This window comes from Serinus canaria, chromosome 3 (assembly GCF_022539315.1).
Source record: "Serinus canaria isolate serCan28SL12 chromosome 3, serCan2020, whole genome shotgun sequence".
NCBI lineage: Eukaryota > Metazoa > Chordata > Aves > Passeriformes > Fringillidae > Serinus > Serinus canaria.
This window is the reverse complement of record NC_066316.1, coordinates 105,736,394-105,764,107: the sequence shown is the minus strand read 5'-3', so window position 1 is coordinate 105,764,107 and position 27,714 is coordinate 105,736,394. Positions and strand designations below refer to the sequence as shown.

Sequence of the window (27,714 nt, the reverse complement as noted above, 5' to 3'; positions counted from 1 at the left end):
ATGGCTGCTTTACCCTTGGGAACACCAGCTTATCTGATGGGCCTGAAAGCTGTTTTTCACTACTTTTCGCCCACAGCCTGTCGTACCTCCTGTTAACACGCTGCTCTTTGTCGTCAGTAACTCACAAAAGCGTTGCATTTTAGAAAAGCACGTAGGCAGCCGCCGTAGCCGGCGGGCCCACAGAGAACGGCAGGGACGCCGAGGGTCAGCCGCCGCCCGCCCCCGCTGCGCGCCCCAGGGGGCCGAGCTGTCCCGCCTTACCTTTGGGGTGCCAGGGGTCCGTGAACTCGTACTTCCCCACGCCGATCGTCCGCAGCATCTGCACCCCATTAGTGTTGTCCGGGCCGCCCACTGCGGCCGCGCTGGGGGGCAGCGGGGCGGCCGCCTGCCCGTTGGTGGTGGGCGCGCTGCTGGGCAGGGCGGCCGAGGGCAGGGCCGGCGGCGGCGGCGGCAGCATGGGGCAGGCCAAGTGGCCGTTGCCCACCGCCCCGGGGCCCGGGTGGGCCACTGGGCCCACGCCGCTCATGGAGGACATGCTGAGGGGCTGGCTGTTGGTATACAAGGGCTGGCTCTGGAGGTTGACCACCATGTTGCTGAGGGGCTGGGAGGGCTGCGGCTGGAGCTGGTAGTGGCCCGGCATCAGCGGGAGCTGGGGGGTGACGTGAGGCGGGAGGGAGGGCGTGACGCCGATGACAGGGGCCTGGACGTTGGCGGCCGGGCTGAAGGTGGGCGGCTGTGTCATCCCGTAGGAGTGCGTGATGAGGGCGGGCTGGCTGCCCGCTGCCACCGTGGTGACCCAGGGCGCTGCACCTGTGGCACGAAGGAAGGCCGGCAATGGTGGTGGGCTCGGCATGCGGGAGAACAGACATCAACACCCGCATCCTTCCCCTCCCGCACCCATGGACGGCACCGACACACCCCGCTGCACTACACCTAATGCAGTTTGGGATCTGGAGCCCTTCCCAAGCAGTAAGTGCATAAAATTGCTGCAGCGATGTGAGCACAATTGTTAAAATACTCATCAGGTGACATGCGGCATGTTTGCGGTTTTATGTATTTTGCACTTTATGCAGCTTAAGCACACGCTTCCAAGAAAATTAACCTCTTTCCCTGCTGTGCTTTCACGGCTCCCTGACAAACACTCTGTGTGTATAATAATGGTGCTCCAGCCACTACAAAGACATTGTAATTAGGCGTCTGGCATAGTAGCACAATGTATGATATGTGTCTGGAAGCTGGAAATCATTTCAGGTAGTTCTGGACATAAAAGAAGTCTTAAAGTATTACAGAGTGCCTTTCCCTCCAGTGAAGGCAGAGAAGGATAAAAAAAACCCACTCTAATGAACTTGCAGCATCTTAATACATTTGTATCAGCCCCGGCAGAGAAGAAACTTGAGGGGTCTTTACAATGAGGGAAAACCCCTGCTAAAGAATAAAGAAAGGGCTCACAATGAAGTCTAATTTACAGAGGTAAATGGAGATAGTGCATTGAATTTGCTTTGAACGATTTTCCCTGGTAGAATTACAAATAAGATTAGAGACATACCTGGGTTTTCATTCTCCCTCATCTGTTTAGATGGAGGCTCATCAGTGTCCCAGGGCGTGGACTGATTGATGGGTGTCTGTCCCCACCTGACGCTTGTTGCAAGTCCTTGAGGCTGATTTTCAGTCTTGGAAATGCACGGTGTCTACCAGAGAGCAGGAAAAATACAGAATAAAAATGTTTTGACTATTGGGACTAATTATGGTTCCTCATAACTAGTAGCTTGCTTGTTTGTTACAGTCCAAGAGGATATCCTAAGATCTTTAAATATCATTAATTTGGGGGTTGGACTACATGATCTCCAGAGGTCCCTTCCAGCCCTAACAGTTCTGTGATTCTGTGACTGTCCTCCTGGCTTGCATGAAAATACAATACATTTGAAAAAAGATGCTTCTGGAAATTTAATAGATCTACCTCAAAAAATCCATAGCAAACTAGTATTTTCAGAAATAAGTCACTTCCTTTGCCATAAAAATAATAAAAAAAAAAAACCCCAACAAACAACAACCCAGATATGGTAATATCTACTCAGTGGCAGCTACATAAAATGGAACAATCTTCTGTTTGCTCAATTTCTTCCAAAAATAGCGAGTTTTGTTTAGCAGGAGGTAGAACAAGAAAGACTTATTTACAGCTGTAGGACAAATTACGGTAGAACAGTAAAGAGAAGTCTTCGTATTTACTGTCTGTCAACCCTTGAAATTGAATGCCAATAAACAACACTGGCTGCTAAAGTGGGTATGTTGGCAGGTCTTCAGAGAGGTTAAAATAACTGTAAAGGAAGGGAAGGATTTGGGCTGAACAATCATCAAAGCAGACATGATCTGAAAGAGATCTCTTGATGAAGAAACTATCACATGGATTTAAATGCTACACCAGACCCCTGCTGCAATTTTAGGGGACCTTCTGAAACAATCACGCCTTTGCTGAGTAAAGGCTTGTAGGAAAACAAGGGTGCTCCAACAGGTCTCATTTATTTAAGTCTGCTGTGTATTTCATTGCTGGAAGATTAAAAGTTTTTTGTTTTCTTTTGTTTTTATTGGTGTCAGAACCTCTAAACCAAGCAAACGGAACCAGCTGCCTATTGCTGAATGAGTACTGAAGAGTGAAGCCATAAAGAACAGGAGACCAGTCTGAGTGATTGCTTGTTTGCCTCGCATCTGGGAAGTAATTTAGCTCAGAGATGGGGGTACAGCAGCTCCATAAATGCCCTGGGTCACACTGTACCAATGAAATCTCTGTCAACACCAGCAGCCTGTTCACCCATCACCAGTACCTCAATCAACCCATGAAAGGAAGTTATTAGCAAACCCATTTATGCCTTCTGCAAATACATGCACACCTTCCTCAAGCCAATCTGTCATTCCTCTTATCTTCAAATCCACCAGAGGCACCTGCTTCCTCCTGCCTGCCCTTCTTCCCCATCAGCACCCCCACAAGCACCTGCCCTGCTCCAGGGTTCCCCCCTTCACCCAAGAGCCTCTGATCTCTCCTGACACCCACTCCCTTTTCTACCTGAGCTTTATCCTCTGTGGGCTCCTGGAGTCAGGATTTGTGTGTGCAAACCTTGATAGAGGGCACAGGTTTTGCTGTGCTGCCCTCTTTGCTCCCAGAAGCCACAATGGGAATATTGCCTCCAATAGAAATGCTATACTTTGTTACATGCAGAGGTTCACAGGGAAATGTGATTCTTAATATTTTTTTCCTGAAATTGCTTTTTTCAAAACTCATAAATTTATTCTTTTCCATAGTTAAGGGGTTACGGGTTTTTTTTTTGTTTTTTTATTGTAATTTCTTTGGATTATTTTTCTATTTTATTTGCACCAAGGACAATGATATTCTGATTTTAGATTCCCATTTACTTCTGTCCCCACAATTCTGGCTACCGCTATGACTTTTGCAATTGAAATAAAAATGAGTCAGAAAAGACATAAAGAGAGGACATGCAGACAGTCAAGAGCTTTAAGAGCTCTGGTCTATTCATGGTGAAGAAAGGGCAGGAGGGGAAGAAATAAGTCTTGGTTTAGAAATGCTCTCTATTTATAAATTGTCCTGAGAGAATGATTTATCTGAATACCTTTAGCTTTTACATTGTACAAGGTCTTTGACACAAGAGGATATAACACTGCTGGTGGTTTACCAGTTCATGTTAGCAGTACTCCTTTGGGTCTAGCTAAACTGTTTAACAGCAGCCAAAGCACTCTGCCGTAGAAAAATAAATAAATAAATAAATAAAAGACCCACCACCATTCTCTGCCTATATATCAGCTAAAATACTTTCCCCAGAAATACCAATTTATTCCAAAGAAAAGCCTTAAAAAATGTAAATGCAATATAGAGAAACAGACATTTTTAGGAACCAAAGGGAGGACTCATGACTCAAATCACACCCTGTGTGCTCCACATTTGGCATCTGTGTGTTGCATTTCTTTGTTATATGAACTGAGTCTTACCAATGGGTTTGAAATATACACTTATCATTACTGTGAGGCATTGTCAAAACATAAAATAAGAAAAAATAAATATTCCTTTACCTTAAATAATACAGAATGACACACATGCTACAATTTTAAAGGAATCTGTATGTTTTGTCCAGAATGGGTAAAAAAGGAAGTACAGCTCTGCTAAATTCTACAAGATCCAGTTGCTTATTTTGGAACTTGTTTTCCAAAAACCCTAGAACACCATACCAGACACATGTGAAAGTGGTAGAGTCTGAAGCTAAATCTAGATCTAAATCCATACTTCGAGCATTAAAAAAGAGGAAGAAGTTATCAAGTTTGCTATCAATAAATGCTTCTCCTTCACTTTCACTAAATGCCTGATTTTATTTCATTAACGTGCTCACAAACCCTGCTTCTTAAGAGTCTCAGTGGATTTAAACACACAAATCCAGTAGGTTTCTTTCAAACTGTACTCCTGAACTTGTGTTCGTTTGATCAGAAAGTGCCAGAGATCAGTTGGTACAAAATCACAACACACAGCCATGAAACACAGACAGTAATGGTGGTGGAACGAGAGAAACAGCTCACTGAACTTCCTTTTAAAATGTATACATAACTTTGGTCTCTGATCTAATTTCTGCTTTATTTTTCTTTATACATGAAGGGTTACATTACAAGTGCTATATGTCTCTGATCTGATTGCAGCAATTACCCATTTGCGTCTCTGGAAAGTGAAATTATTTCCAGCGTTATCAAACAAAGGAACTTTCTGTCCATTCGCTCAGGCCCACGACAGTGCTCTATTTGATGCTTTTAATGTACAACACAAATGACCAAAAAATGGCCTGTATTATGCTAGTTGTGCAGGGGGAAGAGCTGTGTTCCATTAGTGATCCACGGACTTCACAGAAACTAATTGTACTATGTTACACTTTTATCTTTAGCTTTCATGTCAGATGCTTGTTTGAATTAAACATGGAACACACGAAAAAAGGAAATGCATTACAAAATCTACTGGGTATACATCTCTGCCAAAAGTCTATTAACATGAAAAGACCAAAAGGTTTCTAAAAGGTCTGTTAAAACCTGGCTAGTCAACAGCAGCATTGGCTAGTTAATTGCCTGAAATTCCTGGCAGACTACAAAGACTACTTAAGGAATCATCAGCATCTTTCTACCACCTGTAAAATGTTCAATGTGTCCTCTTTGTCATGGATAGAGTACCCCAAAATAAAATCTCAGGATTTTTTTCCCTCTTTAGTTTGAAGCCACCATTAAGAACCAATAAAAATGTTCAGCTGAAGTCTGCATTTCACCACCTGCCACTTTGAACTCCAGTAGAGAGCAGTCTCCCAGTTTTAAGGAAATTAACTACAATACAGATGTACAGGCAGAAGAGAGCAAGACAGAACAATTCTGGAATTACATGAGACTAACACAGACAAGTTGCCAGACTGTCAATTTTTTGCAGCTCAAGCAGTCATAAACCATGGCCCACAGGCAGCAGTAATTGTTGTACAGCTGGTCCACTGAACCTTATTATATTAAAACATTAAAACCTTCAAATTCATGGGGCTTTTCAGAATATCCACAAGAAAGTTCATGAGTTCACAGCCATCAGCTGATGCTAAAGATTGGGAATTAGTGATTTGGTCTATACAGCATCATGGCTGTATACAGCTACTCTTAGGTGTTTAGGAGGCATAGCTACAACTAAGTCTGACTTAAAGTCCTAAGCTTTACAAATCTGTAATGAAATAAGATCTAAACTTCTAGTCAGACCTTTCTACATCAATAGGAACATAAAATCTGTTGTAGTACTAACAGCATCAAAGAGTTTGCTAGTGGACTTAAAAAACCTAACATAACAAACACAAAAATCCAACAACAAAAACTCCAATAGAATCTTCCCCGAGTTCAACACCACCGAGCACCTCCTGCAAAGGCCTTAAAAACACATTTCAGCTAATTCCCCAGAGCTTGTGGAAACACTGACATACATCCTACTACAGCTCAGAGTGTTAAGACCTATTCTAACAGTTTCATGAGCAAAAATGAATAATCTGGAAAGAGAGATACTGTTTGTGATTCCCAGCAATCAAAATTGTTTTAATAAGGCCTTCATTTAAAGTGATGGATGAGAAGCAGCGAATCTCTGTTCCAATTTTCCAAAAGAGATTGGGAATGGCAGCTTAATACCAAGATAATGTATCCAATATGTAACCCAGTCTATTCCTCCTCCCATTGAAAATAAAAAGGTCGAGGTGCATGCATGCACAGAGGCAAACATTCCCTCCCACAGATTCAGGTTTTATGGCCTGTCACAGGTAAAAGCAACTTCAGTTTAATGAGGGAATTCCTTTTAAAGCTGTTCTCTATGCCTCTAACTGGTAATGACTGGTGGCCCTGGTTGGGTTTGAAGTCTGAATGTGTCTGATGCTCTAAAAAGTTTAGTGGTCTCTGCACCAAAGAGTTTATGGTCTAATTTGCAGTTCACACTGTTAAATATTGCATGAAACAAGTATTATTTGTAGGCGTGCATGTAAAATCTGACCATACAGGGATAATTCTTTATATGGAGCAAATTCCTACTTGGCTGGACAGGACCCAAATATATTTCTGAGTTTAGTCCATGGCCAAAGTAGCTCTTAAGGATAGAAGCAGAGCTTTTAAAGATGCACTGATGACAGCAATATCTCCCTAGCACTGGCTGTGTGGCTGGGCTACAGAAATTAAACTGTTGTTTTAAGAGACGAGTGTACTGTAACATATTAAAAACCTAACAGATATTGACAGGCCAGCATATAAGAGGAACAGAAAGAACAGTCCTGCAGTAAAACCTCATTCAAGGACTTGCTCATGGGTGGAGAGAAGAACTCATCTACCTTACAGTTCCCATAACCAGGCAATTCTGCATGACACAGAGTTGTTTTTCTCTTCCCAAAACTAATGTGGGAGCCGCAAGAAAGAGAGTAATACAGTTAACTCATAGGAAAAATGTTACTACCCTGCATAAAAGACAAAAGAAGTCCAAGGTGCCTCTTGAGCAGAGAGAATAATTCAATACTTAAGACTCCTTAAACTGCCACCAGCCAGGGTGAGCTCTGGAGCACCATGGCACAGACTTCAGAGACACATGGCTCAGCAATGGGGTAAAGTCCTTGCTTTGCAGCAGATTTAAAAACACTCCCCACCTCGAGGTTAATGACACAGGCTTGGAGAAACCCATGAGCGCAGTGGGCCCACATCCCTGTGATGGATGCACTCCACCCCTTGAACAAACTGGGGTAGTTTGGTAGAGGCTGCAAAGGTGGTAAAGGTCCGATCCGTGTCCAGGCCAAGAACTCTAGTTTCAACTTGTTCTCTGAAAAACCATGAAGGAAACAGTGACAGAGTGAGCATCAGTGTACATGAGCTTGGAATGCTGATCATGCGATTAACACATGAATAGCTGGTGGCTTTTCCAAGACTCATTAATCAAGGAGCAAAGAAATTTGTCGGTACAAGGAGAGTCATGCATACCTTTTCCATCATGAGCAACTGAACTATAACCCAACCACTTTATTCCAGAAATCTGACAGCCTAAGTGAGCCTTCTTGAGCTCTTCTGGCCAGGCAGCCTGGTTGCACCGCGGTGATCCTTCCTTAAGCTGGGACAACTCTCAAGAAGGCTCCTTGAGACAGCGAGATCTTTACCAATGGCTGATCTGTCAGGAACCTAAATTAATACTAATGAAACATTACTAATTCATGTAGCTACTCAATATTAATTATTATCAACTTATTATAGATCATTCCATTAGATAGATCCCTTGTCCAAGTCTGAAACTTGTATTTCTTTGTATTTGTATTTCTTTCATTAGATTGGGCCTTTGTCTGAGACTCAGACTGGACCTGGCTGCACCTAAGTTCCACCACTCTGTATCTCATGATTCATTGGGAGAGTCTTCCTTACCATTTTGAATCTCCAGTCTCTGTACAAAACATTCTAACTTGATTGTAACTCAGTTTGCATTTGTGCCCTTCTTCCATGCAGTAATTAAAAAGGGGAACCTCACCATCAAACTTACTTAACCTTTGTTAAGTTAAACCACTGTTAAACTTTGTTAAATTCCACTGAACTTATTGAACTACTGAAACATATTGCTGCTTCTGCTTCTCTCTTGAGTGAGGTGCATTTCACATATTCACACAAGTTCCAGACCAGCACAGCATCAGTACCTTTTACCCAGCCCTGATCCTGGCTCCATACAGAGCAAAACTTCTCACCACTCAGTTTGTGAGCTGATAAGAAGGAACACCTATGAGCATGTCCAGGTTCTTCCACCACCAAAATCAACCCCCACTTTCCTGGACTTAGCCTTGGCTACTCTGATAAATAAGAAAGCCCAAATTCCCTAGCTTTGACAATGCAATGGAAGATAACTCCATTCTGGGAAAGGGTCAGCTGCTTCTGTCTCATCAACCTTTTCTAAGGCTCACCATCCACATTACCTGCAGGTTTGTGAAGGAAAGAGAAGGAATGAGATTATGGAAAAGAACAGAGAAGGATGGGATAGAAAAAGGTTGTGAACTGACCACAGGTGGTGTCTACTTCTTTCTGGGGGCCGACTGCCCAGTACAACCACTGCTCTCACACCAGTGCTCCAGTCATCAGCTAGGAATGAATGCAGGACCATGAAATGACAAGAAGTGCTTCATAAATGCTACTTCGTATTCTGTCTTGGCAAATTGCACCAGCAGAGGCTCAGGTACTCACCCAGCTGCCTTCATTTCTCAGCGAGAACATCAGGGAACGGAGCTGAGGTATCGAACCAAGGTCCCGGCTGCGACACTTGCTGCTCCAGGACACCAGGGACATCAGCGCACGACACTGGGTTCGAGCACAGAAGCCCCACTTTAGCCTGAGCAGAACCTCCTCTACTAACACGGTCTGCATGCAGATCAACCCCAAATCAGAGCAAAGCTACGAATGCAAAACCATCTCACGACGGAGGAGAAAACGCGCGGCACCGGGAACAACGCGGCAGCTACAGAGAACATGCACTGCACAACGCGAGAGGGCTCTCAGAGATCCTGCAGGCATCCCATGGCATGGGCACATAAATCCAGTTCATCATAAGTGCTTTTTGTCAGAGGGCTTAAGGAAATATGGGCAGTAATGGAGTAAGTGCTTGTCAGACCAGAATCCCAAGGGTGCTCAAAGGATGTTGCCCTTATGTACTGGCAAAGCTACTGGAGAAGAACCTAAAGGCAGACTTCTTGAAAACTGAACATTTATCCTGAATGCAAATGCTGGCCATTGCTAGGTTCAGAAGTCACTCCATGTGGCATTTTCATGCCAAATTTCCCATGGAATATTTTTAATTATTCAAACAGGAGCCCAAATTTCATTCTGGAAGAGGGCCTGAAGCATTAGAAAGAAAGAGAGGAATACTTAAGAAGCAAAATGCCCCAATCCCAGCAGTAAGTTACTGCTATAAAAGTTCCTTTTTCTTGTATTGGATGCCGACATTTTACATTCAAGCCCTCTGAACTCAGTATTTCAATTGTAGTACACAGTCCGTGGCAAGAAAGTGCATGTTCTCTGCCTACACAGCAGGCACATGAAAAGAAAGGGGGAAAAAAAAGAAAAACAATATAAGCCTGTGAGTGTTGAACAGTGCTGCGTGATATTAGTGATTTATTAACTTGGCTTAATCAATAAGGCTATCATCAAGGGCACATTTAGTTTGCACATATATTTCACTTTCTAACAAGCACTTTTGTGTGCTCACTTTAGTTTCCATAATCTGATCCAGGTCTCAGGAAGCTTTCTTTAAGAGAGAACAGAGAATTCTTTTTCTAAAAAAAGGATCAAAGTATACTCAGTCAACTCTCAAACAAAAGGACAGACAGTACTGTAGAAACAGCATGCTTACCTTTCACAGCAAAAAGAAAAATAAGCCTATAGGTTGGGGTTTATTGCTGCCTTAAGTTCATGAACACCAATTAAGCTATTAAATTGTGGCTGAATTTGGATCACAGCAATTAAAAATTTGAACTTTCTTTGAGTGTCTTCCATCAGTAACATGCTAATTTAATGCATAATTTAAACTCTACTGTCCTTTAATTCAGCATTTGTAAATAATTAAAAAAAGAACTAAAAATCCTTTTGCACTTACAAAGCTGACCCCCTCCCCCTTTTGCTACTGCAAAACAAAAAAGACTTTTCAATCAAGAATTTATTTAATTTTTTATATCTGAAAGTAAAAGCCATAAAAAAGAGGAGAAACTGATTTACAAGATAAAACAATTAGCTCTGGGATATGTACATTAAGACTAATAAATTTCACATCTTATTTTAAGAAGTGGAGGAGGAATCCCAGATATATTAGACTTTATTCAAATTCTATTGAAATGTTCAATTAAGAGTATCTTATGAAGGTAGGTTATGCAGGCACTAAAATTAAGATGTGAAAAACAGCATTAGAGCGCTATTTCTCTCAGAATAGAGAGAAATACACTTTAATAATCTGTCCCTTTTTCTACATCCAAGATAACATCTAAAATCTGGGTATTCTTGTAATTCCTCTGGTCTTGTTAATTTTTTTTTTTTTGTGTAGAGGAAACACAAATGTATTTCACAGTGAAAAATACTACAATAATATACTGCATTTCTTTTTAATCCAAAATCACAGATCTCAATGATTCTTATTAAAACCTTTTTTCCTCTGCTATAAAACCATTTTCCTCTGTGCAGACAGATGAAAATGCCCTTTAAGATTCAAACAAGTTTGTGCAAAACCAGCTCAAAACCATCAATGTCCATTGGTTCCTAAAAGAAGGTAAACATTCCCCAAGCTGTTTTGACCAGACATGACTGGCAGATGCTTTTTGGGAATGAGGTCTCAAGATACAACCCTGTTTCCATTCAGATTCAGAGCTTTAATAACACAAGAACTTCAGTGCAGGATCAGGGAGTGAGGCAGACATTTACTCTGATTTACAACAGACTGCTAATATATGGTTTTGCTGGAAACACAGTCACTGTTTTCTTCAGTTCTTCTGTTCTGCAGGTTTTATATCAAAGCATTCCTGCTTGTTTTGTGTTTGTATCTCCATGTTACCAATAGGAAGCTGCCCAGCTCTCCTGTTTTCTTTCAGCAGAGTGCATTCATGGACTAGCATGACTGCCTCAGGTGCCTCAACCACCATCCTTCTAAAAGATTTATGGCAAACACATTGCATCCCAAGATATAAATCTACCAAATGGCTATTAGACATACTTTGCTGTCCACAGCCACATGATTTAAAGCAAAACTGATAATGGTATAGCTTGGTCTAGCATTACTGGTACACCTGTCAGAACTGAGCTACATCGCTGCACATTTTTTCCAGACTCCTCATTCTCATTTTGGGCGTGAATCGTATGATCCTTTAGTATTACTCTGTTCACAGCAACTTGTGATGCTAAACACTCCTTTGTCATCCATGGATAAATGGGTACCATCAAGATTAAGTCCTACTTACATTTCTTTCATTGACTTACATTCCTTTACTTTTTATTCTTTTAAAATTAAATTATTGTAAGCATCCAGTTTGAGCCATTGGACTAACTAAGAAGAGGAAATCCAGCAAGGTTGCGAGTTTGGCCAAAGACTTTCTGTTTTTAAAAATCCCCTGTTATGTATCTTTAAAAAAAATTCATGTGACAAAAAGCATCAAACCTCACACTCTCTTTGCTCCCAGGAAGTTAACACAAAGTAAACCACCTCTGAAAATAATCTCCCACTCAAGAAATGTCAAGGTGACAGGGAGAGAGAGAAGAGTTATTATGTGCACTAAATAACACAGGTTAGTTCTGTAAGCCATGAAGGGAAGGACAAACTAAAATTAAATGACCTTTGGTAGGGATACCTCACCTACAACAGCAAGTCGTTATCTGATCTTCCTAATTCTCCTCCTCCACTGTGGCAGGTCATGGTCCACCAGAAGCTGCTATTCCTGCTAGGATGGGTGCAGGGCAGACAGTGCCCTGGTATTCCCCCTAGCTGGACTGCCAGGGAGGCCAGCTTTGGGTCACTGCAGGTAATACCCCTTAAGAGGCAGCCTGTCCCCTGCTGAACTTGCCATGGCTTTCAGAAGAGCAAGGGGAGTTCTGGCTGTTCTTGTACAACCTCTGCCTCCAGAATACAAACTGAGCCTTGGTTTGTTGTAATAGAGGTACAGTTAGAACACAAATCTATAAATATTTTACAGTGCAGATCAAAATGGCCAACTTTGATCACAGCTATTGATCAGAGTGAGAGAAGAAGCAAAATGGGACCACACACCTACTCTGAAAAAACCCAATAGGTATGCTTTCCACACAACAGGTGGAAATCAAAATTATCTTTGTTAAGAATCCAAAATCTCCTTTCCCATACCACAGTTTTTGGAGTGACTGTCAGCTTCAGACAATAACACTGACTGTACCAGATTTTCCAGATGTTATTAGAATAAAGCACAGAGCCATATCTTGTTTTTTATGTTTAGTGATGATTCATAAATCACACGTCAAGTTTCTTAAAATCACTGAGTTAGCAAGAAAGTTGAGCCGTTAAGCAAGATCTTCCACCAAATATGCCTGTCTCAGAAAGGGTCACAGATTTTGTGACATTCAGATGCTTTGAGAGGAGATATGAAGTTGGACTGAATGATAACTGTAGGTCCCTTCGGACTTAACTAATTCTATTCTATTCACAATTAAATAAGCATATGTACATAGATATATCTGTATCTCTTTCCCTTTCTACTACTGAGCTGTGGAGGCTATAAAAAAGTTCATCATCTTTTTCTAAAAGTAGTCCAAGCTTCATATACTGGGGAAGAAAAACAAGAGGTAAAAGCTAACAGACTCACTGAGGGCCTGCTTTTCTAATGCTGCATTTGATTAATTATATGATTTACTTTCAATGACTGCTTCAATCAATCCTGATCAAATTAACAAAGACAATGATCAGAAATACCAGACTAAAACACAATACAAATTATTTGGTTCCAGGGGATCCAATCAAAGGAAACAGGATTAAATTAACCAGTGATCGGATTAAGGAAAAGTTGCTGCATAAAGTCAGAAATGTATTAGTACTTTGGGCCATTTGCTGTGTCTCTAGGTTGCCATTTCCCTCTCTTTACCTAGAGTTCTCAATATACTTTAAACGAAATTGAATTTTCTACGTATTACAAAGGTAATATGGAAGAAATAAAATATAATAATAATAATAATAATAATAATAATAATAATAATAATAATAATAATAATAATAATAATAATAATAATAATAATAATAATAATAATAATAATAATAATGCTATTATTTCACAGTACCATAGTACCATAGTATGTGGGGCTCTGCCACAGTAAAGGACTGTGGGGCTCTGCCCTCTAAAGAAAAAATACACCCCATACACCCTCCTTCCCCAGGAGTCTGTACCTCAAGGAGTTTCCAGTCTATGTGCACTACACAGAGATCAAAACATGACAGAATATCAGGATACAATCAAAAAGACAGAAAAACCCATTTAATTCTACAACGTTAGTAAAGCACAAAGATGAAAAAGCTACTGTTCAACAAGGAGAGTTAATGAAAGTTGCCAATGATACACCTGAAAATACAGTTCTTACCTAAAAATGAAAGTACATACAAGTATCACAGGAGAAATACTTCCATTTGCTGTGTACTAAGCTGAACCTCGAGCAGCTGACAAGGTCCTACAGCACTCAAGAGAGATTTACCTTCAAATGCCTTGGGCTCAGGCTGGTTCAACTGGACCAGCCAGTGCCCAGCTGCAAAGGGACTTTGTGTCCAATGCGAGGCAAAAGAAAGGCTGGGGACACCAGAAGCCAGCTCACTTGGAAGTAATTCGGAAAATATAAATGCTGAGTTAGACTGAAACCAGACTTAATTCCTGCCCTCTTTTTCTGCTAAGAGATTCACTTAATAGATAAATTAGGGATGTAGAGAGGTATTCACTAAGGACTGTTAATAAAGCCACTTTAGAACGCTGGCATGCTGTGCTGCTTGTGAATCCTGGCCCCACATGCTGCATGGGATGAGGAAGGACACTGGACAGAATGTGCTGCTCACATGGCAGCAGTCCTCAGCAGCACAGAGACAGAAGACACCTACACTGCCACTGATCCCACTATGCACATTAGGGGCCAAAGCAGAGGGTTCACCCATCTTTCAAAAACAGTAAGAAAAAGAGCTGCTGTGGTCTGAAGAAAAACAAAAGGCAAAGAAGGTAAGCAGGTCAGATTCAAATCAACAAATCCGAATATGGACTTTCCTTGCATGCAGGGAACAGACCAAGCTGAGTGTTGAGGTAGCTGACCTGAGTGTGAGATGGTCTTCATCCCAAATAAAACCACAGGAGACATGAGACAACAACTGCTGTCAGCAAGGCAGATGTTCACCCATGGGATTTGGTTTGTATGGCCATGTGTCCTTTCCTTGCAGCTCACTATTTGCTCCAGGTATTTGTGTTGAAGGACTCTCCTAGCAAGACTAAACATTTGATGAGCTGCTTTACTTACTGACTCCAGAAAGTATTTAGAGCAACATCCATCTCTCCTTTCCCACAACTTAAGGGGTTTAATATTTTGTCTTTGTTCTCAGCTATGACAGTGAGTGAATTTTCAAGCATCAGCTCTTCTCAGCCAAAAGACATTTGGCACTATGATTAAGAATGCATTATCTTGTCTCTTCTGTCCCCTTAAAGAGTAACTTATTTTTATGTACGGGCTTTTTCTCACGCTGTGCATTCCTACATTCTTTTTTCAATCTCATTGCAATTTTTTTCAAGAGTATTCTCAGTTTCATTTTCTTACTTTATTTTCCTCGTGTCTCTGTCTCTCTCTTCACCCTTTCTATCATGTTCTCTTCTAAGTGAAATGAGAACCCAATTATACTCCTGTTAGAACTGAACTTTCAAATCCATCATGTGCTAGTGGGCTCAAAATTAGGCAAATAAATTCCCTCAACCCTACAAATTAAATTGAGTCTTTGCATATGTTCTTTTAAGAGCACAAAGATGTCAAGTATTCACCCAGCTGTCACAAAATATGATAAGCAGGCTCTTTGAATTCATATAGATTTTCTAAATCGTTTGTCAGATTTAACCAAAATGCTAATGGATCCACAAGTAAATTCTAATCTATCCTAAATATCTGGTTATTATTTGTATTACAGTAGGACTTGGAATTATCAGTTGAGGATTAGGGCACAATCTCTATGCATTTCACACAAAAAGACAAACAGCATCATAAAACTTTCTCAAGTTTTACCTCATTATTTTACAACACCCTCCTCATAGCTATACTCAATTTCATTTAAGAACAAAAGTACCAGCAGCTTGTAAGCATCACTACCTAACATGCTGGCTGTTGAAACATGGGTCTTACATTTGGTAAAGCCAGCAACTCTCCGAAATGCAGAGTTTGAAGGAAAAAAGCTGTCATGCAGGTCAGGCTTTGCTCACGCTTCATTCTGGTCAAAGCTCATGATGGAAAGGGAGCAGAGCCAGATCAGCCTCAGCAGAAGGATGGGCACTTGCACAGAGCTGCTGATGCCAGTGGGTTGGACATCCCACAGTGCACCTGCACCTGCTCTGTGTGGGGCCAGCACTTCCTAAATGTGTAGGACTCGCTGTCCTGGCACCAAACACCTGTACAGGACTTCTCCAGGGGCCAACCCAACACACTCAGGGAAGCTGTGATGGGGTGAATGTATCCTGGGAGTTGTTCTCTCTATACACCCTGGCTGCTCGTCCAAAAACCTATTAGGGCACTGCTTTAAGCAGGAGGGCAGCAGATCCTGGCTGTCAGTGATAATCCACTGCCAAAATCAATATGGTTGGCAAGCTTGCTTCACAGATATTTACGATCAAAGAGCACATTTCCCAGGAATGTGTGGTCAGTCCCACTGTCTTGGCCCAATTTCAACTCCAGTGATTACACTCCTGCCCACCTAAAATTCCCCTCTTGCTTTGAGGAGATGCAGGAGCCCTCTCATCCAGTCCCACACTGTTTCACTGCATCATGGCCACGTTCAGCACCAAGATGGACACATGGAAACAGCTTTTCCTGTTCACATTTTATACAGCAGTTGCTGCCTAAAAAGCTTTGTGATTCTTAAAGAGGTGAAAAGTGTAAGATACTCTTGTTGCTGTAATTTAAAAATTATTTATTTGCCTCTGGAACTAGTCATCTAGAGACATATTTTAATTTCCTTCTCTTTCATGAGTAAATTTTTACACTGAAATTATTTACCAAAGGTTAAACTAGGTAGGTCTCAAATTTGTGTTCTTTTTTTTTTATTTCACTAATAAAAGTAAAATAGCTATAAAATGTGATTGTCTAAAGCTTTTCAATACCAAGCTTGAGGGAGTTCAAGCCCTTTCAGAACTAGCCAGGAGAGGTGACTCCACTGGCAGACTAAAAACCTGCCTTTCTCAGTGGAATAAAATTCCTCTTTACAGCTGTACAAGATCTAAAATGGGAGGTTTAAACTTGTGACATTTCCATGTCTGGAAAAGCTGTCACACACCCAGCACAGCATCTTACCTTGAGCTGTAAGCCCAGGGACATGAGTAGCATTATCTGAACTGGAAGAGTACCTGAGGGGAAGAATGGTGTATCTAAAAACTTCCCCAAATCTTTTCTATATTCAGAAAACAGGTGTTTCCCTGATGGGAAGAGAGCTCTATTTCCAGCTCTATGCCCTTCCAACATTGCTTCTCAAAAACATCTTGGTAGGGCTCAAATGACCAACTCCTTCCCATTAGGATTTTTCTTGGGGAAGATCTCTGCACAACGTGAAAGAAGGCACTGGGGTTTTATGTTTTTAAAAAACATTTTAAAGACTAAGCAACTGTTGGAAGCTGCTCTGAGCCAGAAATTGGTCAGATCAATGCTGTAAACAGTTTTGTGGACAAAGGAAGGTGTGCTACATACAAGCCATCATCAGCCGCCTTTGTCTGCATTCCCTGCACTCCTCTGCCTTCCCAAAGGGACCATTTGGAGTGTTTAAACAACTGCAGTTTTAAATAGACACCCTTAAGCATATTTTGCATTAAAATGTGAAAAGAGTGCCAAACAAGCCCAGCAAAAAATAAAAACCAGAAAAGTATGCATCTGAGAAAGACTAATAAAGTACGAGCACATTAATGTATTCTGGAACATTTGCATGTGTCACAGGGAGTGGAAAGGAGGTGAGCATGATGAGAAGACAAGAGATGAAACACAAAGTGACAGAAAAAAAGCACTGGTTTGGGGAAAAAAGAAGCAGGGAGGGAAAAGATTGGCTTGCAGATAGGCAAAACATCTGTATACAACATGGAGGGAATTTTTGAAGACTGAGCTTTCATCCACTAACATCAATAGGGTTATTATAACTAACTTGGTAAGATCTAGGGGCAGCAGCTAAACAGTGTAATACAGGTACCTAATTTTGGTGTCATGTCTACTTTTATCTGCCGGCTCTTTTAGAAGCTGGAGTCTGGCAGCCCTGGGTAACAAGTGGTCTAAATTACTCATCACTCTCCAGATGGTAGGAGCCATTGTAAACTCTCTGACTGTGCCCCTGTGTGCACTGCAGCAGAACCAGAGGGAAAAAGGGAAAAAAAATGACAAAGAACACCACCCAGCTATATTACAAGCAGAAGAAAGAAATTCAGGAACTCCATGAAGTGAATGATGACCTAAACCAAGGAAGATGAGACATTGGAAGTTAAATTATCTGTGCAGAAAAACTGAATGTAAAAAGATTCAAAGGAAAATACAGTTTATGTAGCTGCAGCCCAGAGCATCTACAGGGAAAAAAGCCAACTTTGTCCCTGTGCAAAAACCCTAGACTAAACTAAAGGGAGTACATAGGAAGGAGGGATATTTTTTGTTTTGAAGTATCTAATTCCTAATTTAATCTTAATCCACTCTGACATTTATCCTCATGGATAATTCAGTATACAAATTTAAGGCAGAAAAAGAATCTATAAAAATAATAAAATAAGAGCCACTTGCAAGGGCAGTATCAGCAAAAATTGCCCTTGGGTAAAAATAGTTCCTACTGCTTTGTGTCCCTTTCAGCTTCAGGCAATGTACCAAGATCCCAGGAACTACTTCTTTTCCCCTTGTGCAATCATTTGTGGCTCTCATCCAGCCTCTGATTATGCTAATTGTATTTGATGGAATTTGTATGTACTCTCCTTCGCTCTCGTCTCAGCTGAACATACACAAGATGCATTTTTAATTTTTAACTCTTCAAAAATAAATATATAACGCAACTTTCTCCCCAAGGTTGTGTAAAAGTCAACGTTATTACTACTTCTAAACAGCAAATATACAGCCTTTATTACTAGCAAAACAAATAACCCCTTCTATATTAATATGTTGCAACAAAGCTTTTAGTTAGTGTGAGAGGAATGTCATAATGTAAGAGTTTGCATAACACAGTCTGATCATGTCACCTAGACACAATTCCGTTTGCATTATATTAAATCCACAATCATAAGAAGTGCAACTTTAATATAAAGATACAGGCAAGTTGGCTAGATCAAGAGCCTACATCATTCTGAGAGACACTCAAAACTAGAGAGACGGTGAGCATTTGTAAAACCATTCCCAAGGGTCAGCGATAAAGCCCAGGACTTAAATTCCTGAATAAATTACTCCTTTTTTCCCTTTAAAAAGTATTCTTTACCAAGCTACTAAACATCAAAACCCACTGGATTTTGCTGAGACAAAACCAGATGACCTTAATGGCCTCAATCGCAGTTCCTTGACTGTCTTCAAGACCCCAAATGCAGCAGTGACTGGGTTATTTCATACTTCATGGAAATCCTCTGAACCTCTAAATTATTCTTTCATTTTATAAACTGGAAACTAAAGAAAAATGTAAATGCAAGAGTAAAGGACTTCCTTCCTCTTCTAAATCAAAACAGGACTGGCTTTCCATTCTTTATTTAAGTGAATTTTAGTGTAAAATGCCCAGTGGGTCACCCTGTGCACCACAGCTCCACTTTTCCACAGCTAAAGCCTCCCACTGCCTGAGTCTCTCCTCAGGGACAGGACACTGACCTCCCAAAGCACCTCAGTAGGGGACCATCCAGGCTGACTACCACAGCTGGCCATGCCTCCTAGGGCCACACTTCTGGGGTAATCAGGTTGTCTTCAATAACACAGGGAAGCATTGATTTCCATAATTGCTGAGGCACAGAGGGCTATTAACTTCTGCCCAAGTCCGGAGAGATGGAGTTAGGGTGGCCTAACCTGAAGCCTGACAATCCAGAGGTACCTAAAGGACCTTGAAAGCCAGGCTTGGAGAGCCTGTCACCTCCAAAAATGGGACATGGGGGCATTGGAATGTCAGCAGAAATGAGGCAGAGGATGCAAGCTAGACAAGGGGTTTGGGCACATTTTCTTCTGCCTCCCAGCCCAAATATCTGCACATTCCTACAAGATTTGGTGGTGAAGTCTGAAGGAAGCAGTGGCCAGCCATCACCTTGCTTGTACTAGAGCTCTGACCAATCCTTTTGTTATTGTCCAGGTATCTGATGTGCCTGTGCACACTACTGGTATAAATATTAGTTCTGGAGGCTGGGTCCCCGGCCACCCACAGTTATGGACCCTCGCTGGAGTAGTCAGCCCTTCTGAGATGGGCTCCTTGAGCTGTTTGATAGGAGTGAGAGCTCTCTGCATGTCAGAATCTGCCATGTGAATCTATCCATGGTGGAATTGGCTCTTTTCCTCAGTCTCTGTTTCTTCATTCTCCACCCTTGTACAATGAACTGACTGCCAACGACTTCTCTTGCAAGGGTGGCTGCATTTCACTGGTAAAACGTTTATCATTTATTTGGAATTCAGAATAAAAGTAACTTTATTAAACAAAAAAAAAACCCAACCAAACAAACAAACAAAAAAAACCCCCAAAAAACAACCCTAAAAAAACAAGACAAAAAGAGAGAGAATCTTCAGAACTCTTGCTATCCCTGACATACTCTTAGAACACAATACCACAGCAGCTAAAACACATAAATCATCCAAAATAACAGAAACACTTCTCTCCACCTCAGGTCTGCTATTACCTAAAGTTTTTGTGATTCTTTAGGCACAGTTGTTATATACATGCAAATTTTAATTAAGGGAAAACTTGGCTGAATACTAGATAAAATTATTCGTTGTATCATATATTTGAAAAGCAATGCATCATTCTAATAGATTATTCAATGGATATTTCCGAACTTCTATAGAAGTGTTTAGCTAATGCAAAAAAGAAAGATTAATTGAATAATTTATTTGATGGACAACAGCATTATTCATTAAATACATTATTCAACCAGTAGTATTCAAGCAGTACTGATTAATTAAAATGAGAGAGACAATTGCTTTTAAGTACAACTCATTCAGATCCCAGTTTTGGCTCCATTAAAAAAGGGCTTTGCAGAGCAATGTCTCAGTGAGAGTGTAGATGGTGCAGATATTCTTTGTGCTGCAGGAGCCATGTCCTGAATCACAGTGTCCTTGGCCAAATATATCTGCATGACTGTGGTAGGATTTGCACCTCTTAATGAATTGCCTGCCTATACTGGGGCTGGGTTTGACCATCCTCAGCTGCAGAGGTATTTCAGCACATGGAATAGATTAAATGAGATTATTTAATTTGCAACCTGCAGAGCAGGTGCAGCTTGCTAACTGCTCCTGCTATGCTCTTCTTGGGAGCTTTCAGATATCAGAAAGAAGTAATCTGGCATACCCTTTGCTACTTGGTTTCCCAAAGGTTTTGCAAACACTCTTCCATCCCACAACTAAGACCTCCAATTACCTGATAAAGGCCCAACAGTGTCCTTACCCACCCTGGTGACATGCCATGCCTATGTCCCATCGTGCTGCAGGATCCCAGAGCACTCCAAGCATCACCTACCCAAGCTGCTGTGTCACCAGGCATGTCCCCAGCAGAGACCATGCTTCTTTGCCCTGCCAATGGGCACCACTGGCACAAGCCAGCGAAACCACCCGTGCTTCTGACACATCAGCTGCTTCTGCTACATCAGCACAAGCATTTTAGCAAGTTCTATTCAGCAAGGAACAATGAAGAAAATCAGGCCTTAAGTGCAAAAGGCTGACAACAGAGGAGTCCACCATATAGTGGGAAAAGACAAACACCACATCTTTAGTCCCAAGTAATTACCTCCTAGCAGCACACAAAAATGGAAAAATTCTCATTCCCCACAGATGGGAAAACCACCATCTGAGTAAAACCAGCCTCATGATCGTGACAGAAGGCACATTTAACATAGCCTGCACATGACAAGGAATATATATCGTGCTAGGACTTTATAGACATAATAAACCCTTGTTAAGTGCCCACCAAACACACCATGGAGAAGGCAGCCATAAAATTGGCAAATAAAGACCCTCTTAAAGTTTAGCAAGCATCTAAAAATATTTTACTATTTAACCAAGTATCTCCCCTATTACAAGGGGGTTCTGGGTCAATTTTTAGGGAACAAGGTTCAAAACAGTACAAGAAAAGTTAGGATCACACTGACAAAGTATTAACTGAAACAAGTTTGCTAGCTTAATTAACCCTACTATTTTAAGTAGAGTTTCTTTTAATGATTCAAGACACATTTCCACTCTAATCCCCATCTCCCGTTTGGAAGGAAACAGATGAATGCGATGCAATGCAATGAAGATGATAAATTCCTGCCACTTGAAAAGTGGCAAATGACATTTACTGGTCTCTCAGTTCCCATTTCATGATTGATATGGAACTATAAACAAGAAAATAAGTACTGTTAAAAATCTTTCTATACAGTGGCAAGTGGGGTTTTAATGGTGGCTTGCCTGTGCTTATTAACAAGCCATGGCAGTTGCTGCACACTGATCAGTAACTGCGTGAGAGCTCAGCCTACTGTGGAAGTCCTGAGTCTATGTACTTTCAATTTTAGAGCATAACCATCATACGCTCCACAAACCAATGAAATTTCTAATAATACAAACCAATGATGTGTTAAATTGAGACACTTCTAGCTTGAATGCCAAAAACTTCACTATGATTTAAAGGATCTGCGCTTACCTTTCTCTATCAATTTACTGTTAATTTGCTACCACTGGAGCAATTTACAAAAAGGAAAAAAAAAAAGGTAATATTTTATTTAATTTCTAATACCAATCCTGGTCATTTCCAATACACACTCAAATGCCATTTATTGTACAAAATGCAATATAGTCATTCAAGAGGAATAAGAGATGCAATGAGAAGTGCTGGGGGGAGAAGGCAAAAAGAAATCACTCTGCAAAATATTTGCATTTAGAAATAGGTGGCAATCCTCACTGTTCCTCTTAGAAGAGGCTGAGGCATTAACAAAAGTTTAGGTCATAAATGTTTGGCCGTTTCAATTATTCCAGGCATTCTATATTTTGTTTATTATTTATTACACACTTTTATTGCTGTGCTGGTTATCATCAAATTGCAGCTTCACAGATAATCTGTATCAAACAATATGTCAATGGCCAATGAAAATGTGGGGTTTTCTAAAGATGCCTTCCACCTTATTTCATCCCAACTTCTCAAGACAGAACATAACTATTTATTTATGATTCTGTTTGTACTTAATACCAAAATCAGACATACAACAGGTTTTTCCTCCCTCCAGGATCTTGTTCCCACTTCCTACTCAGATACTAAGATATATTGTAATGACCTTGCATGAATCACATTGACGTCATGCAGACTAGTCTGTGGAATAATTATGAAAATGCTGTTCAATTTCTGTCTTCAGGGGCTCTCTAAAAGTCCCTTAAAATCTTTGCCACATCTTTACACAGGATGATAGTGGTGGGACAAGGGGGAATGGCTTTAAAGTAAAAGCAGACAGATTCAGATGAGATGGTAGGAGGAGACTTTTCCCTGTGAGGATGGTGAGACATTGGAGCAGGCTGACCAGAGAAGCTGTGGCTGCCCTATCCCTGGAAATGTTCAAGGCCAGGTTGGATGGGGCTTTGAACAACCTGATCTAGTAGAAGGTACCCTTGCCCACAGCTGGGGGCTTGAAACTAGATGTTCTTTAAGGTCCTTTCCACTCCAACCCATTCTATGATTCTATGATCTTTCCCCTCTCCAATTGGCTTCTGGAATAAATAAAAGGTCATAGCCTCAAAAAGAATGGAAACTGGTCAGGGTGAATCCAGGCACCTTTAACACAGAACATTTAAAATTGGCTTTGCCATTAAACTATTGTTTGGCCAGGTGACACGTGGCCTTCAGCAAAGCAGGATACACTGAAACAACTGTAATCCTCTGTGCAGCAGCAACAGCAAAGCATAGCCCAAGTCAAACCAATCCCTAGCAGAAACCTGGTGAACGCAGCAGCTCTACCAAGTATAGCTTTGACCCTTGGGGTTCAGGTACAAGTTAGAAATTGATAAGGTAATTGTCCAGCATCAGAGCCTGCAATAAAAGCAGTTGCAACAATTAAATGTTAACTTTTTATATTGAAGGACAGCAGGATAAATACCTCAGCATCTCCTCCTGCCCTCCAGCTGGCTCGGTACCATCACGCCCAGACTACCTTGTTATGTGCCAAATTCAGTGCACAGTGGGGAGAAAGGGCAACCAAAGATCTCAGACCTCATTTGTGAGTAGAAGGCTCTAAGCACTCAGGTTGCCTTATGGACATGGTACTTAATAAGCTACCCTGGAATGCTGCTCCATTTGTCCTTGGTTCACCACCCACTCCCTGCACTGCTGGGAAGTCCATTAGAGCAGCACTATTTACTGCAAGAAGGAATCTGCAGGCTCTGTGGCCCTGGACACAGAAGAGCAGAAGAGACTTTAAAATAGATCCTGCTCTGCCCCAAAGTCAATATTAAGCGTTTTACATGGAAATGAGGAGTCAGGCTACTGGAGGTGCTCTTAAATATAATTTTTGTCCTGTGGTTTATAAAATCATAGCGCAAGTTAAGATGGAAGGGTCACTTTAAGGCTGATTGGTCCAATCTCCTGCTCAAAGCAGGGCCAATCTCAAAGACAGATCAGGTTGCTCAGGGCATGGCCCAGTGGAGTCTGGAATATCTCCAAGGATGGAGATGCTACACCTTCTTTAGCCAGCCTGCTCCAGTATTAGACCACCTAATTTTGTTTTAAGCAACTGGTTGAAATTTCCCTTGCTGCAGCTTGTGACTGTTGCCTCTTCTCCTGCTGTGCTCCTCTGAGAAGAGTCTGCTCTTGCCAGACCCCTCAAGAACTCCCAGGAGCCAGTCACCAACTTCATGCCATGATCACCATGATCACAACCATTCAAGACTGGTACTCCAGTTAATTTTTCATCCACCTTACAATATACCAACCCAAAATCTAGAAATAACAGCCCCAATTTGCATACAAGGGTATTATGGGAGACCAGTCAAAAGCCTTGCTTAGGTCACAGTGACTGTCACTGCTCTCTCCTTGTCTGGCCTAGTGTTCTACCATGGATACTAATTTAATTCTCCAAACTCTGGCATTAGGAATGGAGCCAGGGAGTCCTGAGAGCAGAGCTTTCTCAGATGTAGTGCCAGATAGTCATGCACTGAGAGTATGTCCTAGTGTGAGAGCATCTTGGGCAAAATCTGAGATTAGTCTGGGCTTGATGAGCTCCCTGATTTCTAAGAACACAAGACCATCTACAGAGACAAAACTACTGGTGTTTATATCTAAGGAGAGGCACTATTTACCTGCTGCCTTCTGAGCAGAAACAGCTCTAAGGCACACAAATCTTTCAGGAAATCACTTGAGTGTGAGGTAATTTGGTGAAAGCCCTGTATCACTTGATCACATCTATGCCATGGGAAATGTGGGCAAAAAAGCATAAACATCCTTTATGTCTTTTAACCCTACTGTGCCGTTTCTTTGGCACTGCCAAGGTGCAACCCCTGTGGGACTCTTGGGGAAAGCAGGGCCAGGACAGAGTGGGGGAAATCAAGACCGAAAAAAATGCATAAGAGGCTCTTCAAAACAAGGTAATTTATGGCTGTGAGTGACAGGGATGAGTTTAAGTGGCCTTACCTGATCTTTCATGAGTTTTGGATGCTCCACAGTCTACTTGAAGGCTGCTCTACTCCTTTCAAGAGGAGACACCTTTTGGTTTCCAATGCTGCTTGCCACGGGGCTTCTGCACACACTTCTGCATTTATGCATGCAAAAGTAGCCTAATAAGCCACCCTTTTCTACAGCAGATATTCCTTCTTTGTCACTTACAAACTTGTAACTACCTAAGCATTAAGTCCTGATCAACTTCTCAGTATTATACACAACAGCTGTGCTGCCTGTATTGCTTTTGAAACAAAAGGATTTAAAGACACAAATAATAGTCACTGGCTGCAAAGTTTTAACTGTACCTAATATTTTCTTACTTGTATTTTTTTTTTTAATTGAACACCAAACAATGACTTCTTACGGGCAGGGAGGTGATGCTGACTGCCTACTGTAAACTTTGATTCAACAAGTTTAACTGCATGCTCTGCCTCCAGCTAAATGGTGAGATTTTTTTTCACAAGCTTCAGCATTCCAGATGTCAATGCTTGTGTTTCGACACACATTCTGACAGATGAAAGTTTAGTCACAGAAGAATAAACTTCTTAAATGGCTTTAGTTATGTCATAGGCCACAAAATTTGCCACTAAAAAAGTTTCTCTACTATAAAAATAATACCAATAAAAATGGTGAGAAACAAACTGCTGGTTGCAATACAGTACAACATTTCTTTTTTTTTTTTTAAACTTTAAAGTGCTTTTCATTTGCAATGAAATTTTCATCCATTATACATCCCCCTGAAGTCATACAATCATTAGGGTTGGAAAAGACCTTCAAGATGGAGTCCAGCAGTTAATCCAGCTGTGTATACCCTAAACCACATCCAAGTGCCACATCCAAGCACTTTTTGAACATTCCCAGGGATGGTGATTTCACCACTTCTGTGGGCGGCCTACCCCAATCCCTGACCATGCTTGAAGAGAAGAAATTTTTTCTTAATACTCGATCTTAACCTTCTCTGGTGCAACCTGAGGCCATTTCCTCTCATCCTGTCACTTACTGGGGAGAAGAGAGCAACACACACCTGGCTATGACCTGCTTCTAGGGAGCTGTGGATTAAGTCCCCCTGAGCCTCCTTTTCTCCAAAATTTCAAAGCAGCTTTGAAATAAGATCAGGCACACACATCACTGGAAAAAAAATCTTAACATTTTTTAAAAGAGAAAAGTCCTTATTTCCAATGTCTTTTTGTGTTAACTGTTTTTGTTGCCCCCTCTAAAGAAAGCTATGGAGGAACATGGGTGTCTTGCTCTGCAGTGATGACTGTGATGCAGAAACAGAAAGTATCCAGCATTTCAGCAGAAATACCCTGGGATGTTTCTTTGAATGCCTTTCACACCTGTTCCATCAAATACTTTTCATCCCATTTAAAACAGTAAGCTGCCTTATAGCAGGTCTTGCTCCCTGCAGACAACCAACCAGTTGCTCTGCCATCCCTCCACTCTTCCAGAAAATGACCTGGAGCTAAAAATTCTCTTGTCTTCTCATGGAGGTGAGAAAACTTCAAATACATGACAAGTTCATAAATAGCTTTAAGCTAGCTTTGAAGTAACCAGTCCTTACTAAACTTGTCTGTTCTAAAAGGTAAAAGCAAACAAACACTAACACCAGCTCTGCACCTACTGAACTACAAAAATTCTTTTAATCTTAATGACTGTAAATACAGACTATACACTGCCATACCATCCTCCTCTCCATCATCACTTACACCTCTCTAGATGCTCTTCTTACCTTGATATACATCTCTTGAGCTCCTTTCTCCTTCCCTGTCTTTAATATCAGAGTCCATTGATTGCCCCATTGTGCCAAAATATTCATAGAAAGTTAGACATAATGCTATTGCTTGGACACTTTGCTTGAGTAGTTTCTCGCCACTCACCATCTCTTGCTTTTTTTTTTGTGCACAAATCACATTTTCAGTTGGGTCAAGGCAAAACTGCCCCAAGAACCACTGAGACAACTGAGCATTCATGCCATGAACCCAGGTTGTGTCTGCTCACTGACACTGCTTAATGGCAAACATGCCACCTGCTCTCACCAAAGAAATCCACTTACAAGCTTTAGTCTCTACCCACAGTTTTTGCCATGAGACTGGCTTTTTCTACCACAGATATTCAATTGCAGCATCACTGTCGTTTTCCAAAACGTAAGCCCTCAAAATGCTAGCTGCTGTTAAATTCTAAAAATGTAATAGCTGTGTTTGTAGAAGTTCATCTTCATTTATGAATTCTGAAAAAGGATGTGTAGGCTTACAGCTGTCTGAAGTGACAAAAACCAAAACCCTGAAACAAACAGATCTGTGAATTCTCATTAGAGCCCTAAGAAGTGAAAGGACTGAGGTGTTGGCATATTTGAGGTCAGGGAAGGCACAGAGGGAACACCCCATGAGCACAAGGACTGTTGAGACTCTGCAGAAGAACCTTAGGACTGAAAAAGCTGAGATTTAATATGAGCAGCTAAAGACTTCCTGCACTGAGCCTGGCTATGTCTTCCTAAGCTGGAAAGACAGAAGGGCAGGCTGTTTATGCACTGTGCAACCAAAGACCAATTCAACGCCCCAAATGCTTCCCCACAGCCATTTCAATGACTCCAAGGGAGCTATTTTGCCAAAAGGATTATGAGAATATTTTTA

The 27,714-nt window shown here is 41.3% G+C and overlaps 1 protein-coding gene across 1 annotated transcript in view; it reads right to left on the bottom strand.

Annotated features, from left to right (window-relative positions):
• Positions 1-27,714, bottom strand: part of KLHL29 (kelch like family member 29) — a 387,740-nt gene that overhangs the window by 135,973 nt on the left and 224,053 nt on the right. The window contains exons 4-5 of the mRNA XM_018921262.3: positions 1,547-1,688; positions 262-810 (exon numbers count right to left, since the gene is read on the bottom strand). Of these exons, the coding sequence (XP_018776807.2) occupies positions 262-810; positions 1,547-1,688 (691 nt within the window). The remainder of the gene's footprint in view (positions 1-261; positions 811-1,546; positions 1,689-27,714) is intronic.